Source organism: Plasmodium reichenowi, chromosome 4 (genome assembly GCF_001601855.1).
Source record: "Plasmodium reichenowi strain SY57 chromosome 4, whole genome shotgun sequence".
Lineage (NCBI taxonomy): Eukaryota > Apicomplexa > Aconoidasida > Haemosporida > Plasmodiidae > Plasmodium > Plasmodium reichenowi.
In genome coordinates this window covers 181783-183950 of record NC_033649.1, presented here as the reverse complement: position 1 = coordinate 183950, position 2168 = coordinate 181783, and the positions used below count along the sequence as shown (strand labels likewise).

The window sequence follows — 2168 nt, the reverse complement described above, 5'->3', positions numbered from 1 at the left end:
ATATATATATATATATATATATGTGCACATAATTATGTCCTACCTGGTCGCAAATATTTTTTAGGTCAATCATTTTGGAGTATTTATCCTGCTCTTCTAATTTTTCCTTTTTCATTTTATTGTACATACTATCCAAGTTATTTTTTTGAAATAAGAATAATTCCTTACACACTTTTAAATACACCACAACCTTTTGAATAAGAGAAAACAAATAGTTTGCTAACCTTTCTTCATTCTGAAGAATTTCTCTCTACGAAGGGAAACGGAAATATTAATATGTCTATATATGCATATATGTGTAAATAAATAAATAAATATATACATATATATATATATATATATATACATATATATTTTCTTTTACTTGTATGTATGAACCCTTTGTGTCATATGCTTGATAGAATGGTATTTGATCAAAATTTATCATATATTTTGGATAACATTTATTGTGTAACATTGTAGAGATATTTCTGATATAATCTAAAGATTCATCTTTCTTTTTAATTTGTTGAGAGTATTCCTTTTGATTTTCTTCTATTAATTTTTTTAACTCTTCATATTGTTCGTCTGCTTTTATTTGTTTTTCATGGGAGGAATTTACTAGGTCGTTAAGTGTGCCAATAGTTAATTCTTTTTCCTGAGATAATAATGGAAAAATGAATAAATCACATAAGAAATATATACATACATATATATATATATTAATATACGTTTGTATGTTGTACATATTATATCATTTATTTATTTATTTATTTATTTTATTATGACAAACGTTTATTTTTTCTATATGATCCTTTTTTAACAATTCAAGTTCCTTTTTTAAATAACTTTTTTCTTGATGTAAGTCTTCAATATTTTTATGTAGTGTCTCTAAAACGAGAGAAAAAAAAAATATATATAAATATATATATACATATCCATTTTATTCCTATCATATAATAAAAAAACAAAACTGTGTGTATACTCCTCCTTTTACCATTTTCTTTTATCTTCATTTCAAGTTCCTCAAAGGCTACTGATTTGTGGATATTTTCTCTCGAGTTTTTTGTGAGTAGCATTAAATTAGTCCATCCAGAATTTTTTTTTTTCTAAAAAGTGAAAATGATAAAATATATAAATATAAATATGTACATATATATATATATATATATATTTATTAATTTATTCATATATATTTTTATTTTAACAATATGGTAAAAAAGAATATAAGGGAAAGTTCTATTTTTTTTTTCTCTTTTTTCTTTTCTAATATTTTTTATATTTCTTATATTTTTTATATTATTCCATTTACTTGTTCTTCCAAACTAGTTGATAATAGTGTCAAGTTTTTTTGAAGTTGGTTTTTTTCATTTGATAGAATATCATTTTTTTTTTCTAACTCTTTAAGGTCCTTTTTATATTCGATAATAGCTTTTTTTAATATGTCTAAAATTAAAACACAACAAAGTAATATAAGAAAAGATATAAAATAAAAATATATAATTCGTATAATCTATGTTATAATATTACCATTTTGTTCTTTTATTTCTTTATATTTTTCCTTAATCAACTTGTATTTATCTTCAACATTCATTTCATACAATTAGGTAGCATAAAATTAAAAAAAAAAAAAAAATAAATAAAAAATAAAGACATTCCCTTTTTTAAAATTAAACAACTTGATTAAAAATTTATTTAAGTTACCAAAATAAAAATAAAAATAAAAAAATAAGAATAAAAATCTAATAATGAGGAAGTAAATAAAATATATGATGTGCCTATTTTTATATAATTGTAAAGATGTATTTATATATATTTTTTTATTTTTTTTTTTTTTAACATTTTAATAAAAAGAATTCGCACAAAAAAAAAAAAATAAAATAAATAAAAATAAATAAAAGTAATAATTAAATAAAATATACAAAAAGAGAAATAATATGAAAAATATAAGGAATATATGTATGTATAAAAATTTTATGTATATATTTTATATATGCGTGTATTTTAAAATATACTGGTTATGATTTAATATATACACAATATATATATATATATATATATATATATGTGTATGAAAAAAAAAAAAAATCATTATGTACAAAAAAATTATATGGTTATTTCAAAAGGGAAATGAAAATAAAGCTTATAATTAATATATACACAAATATTATAAATAAATAAATAAATAA

At 18.8% G+C, this 2168-nt stretch overlaps 1 protein-coding gene across 1 annotated transcript in view; it reads right to left on the bottom strand.

Annotated features, from left to right (window-relative positions):
* PRSY57_0404100 (hypothetical protein) overlaps window positions 1-1573 on the bottom strand; it is a gene marked incomplete at both ends in the record, with an annotated part of 4481 nt that extends 2908 nt beyond the window's left edge. The window contains 6 exons of the mRNA XM_020114496.1: window positions 44-250; window positions 365-637; window positions 773-870; window positions 977-1088; window positions 1292-1425; window positions 1510-1573. Coding sequence (XP_019970773.1) covers window positions 44-250; window positions 365-637; window positions 773-870; window positions 977-1088; window positions 1292-1425; window positions 1510-1573 — 888 coding nt within the window. Of the gene's footprint in view, window positions 251-364; window positions 638-772; window positions 871-976; window positions 1089-1291; window positions 1426-1509 lie in introns of the transcript that reaches the window.
* Between the last annotated feature and the right edge of the window lie 595 nt (window positions 1574-2168).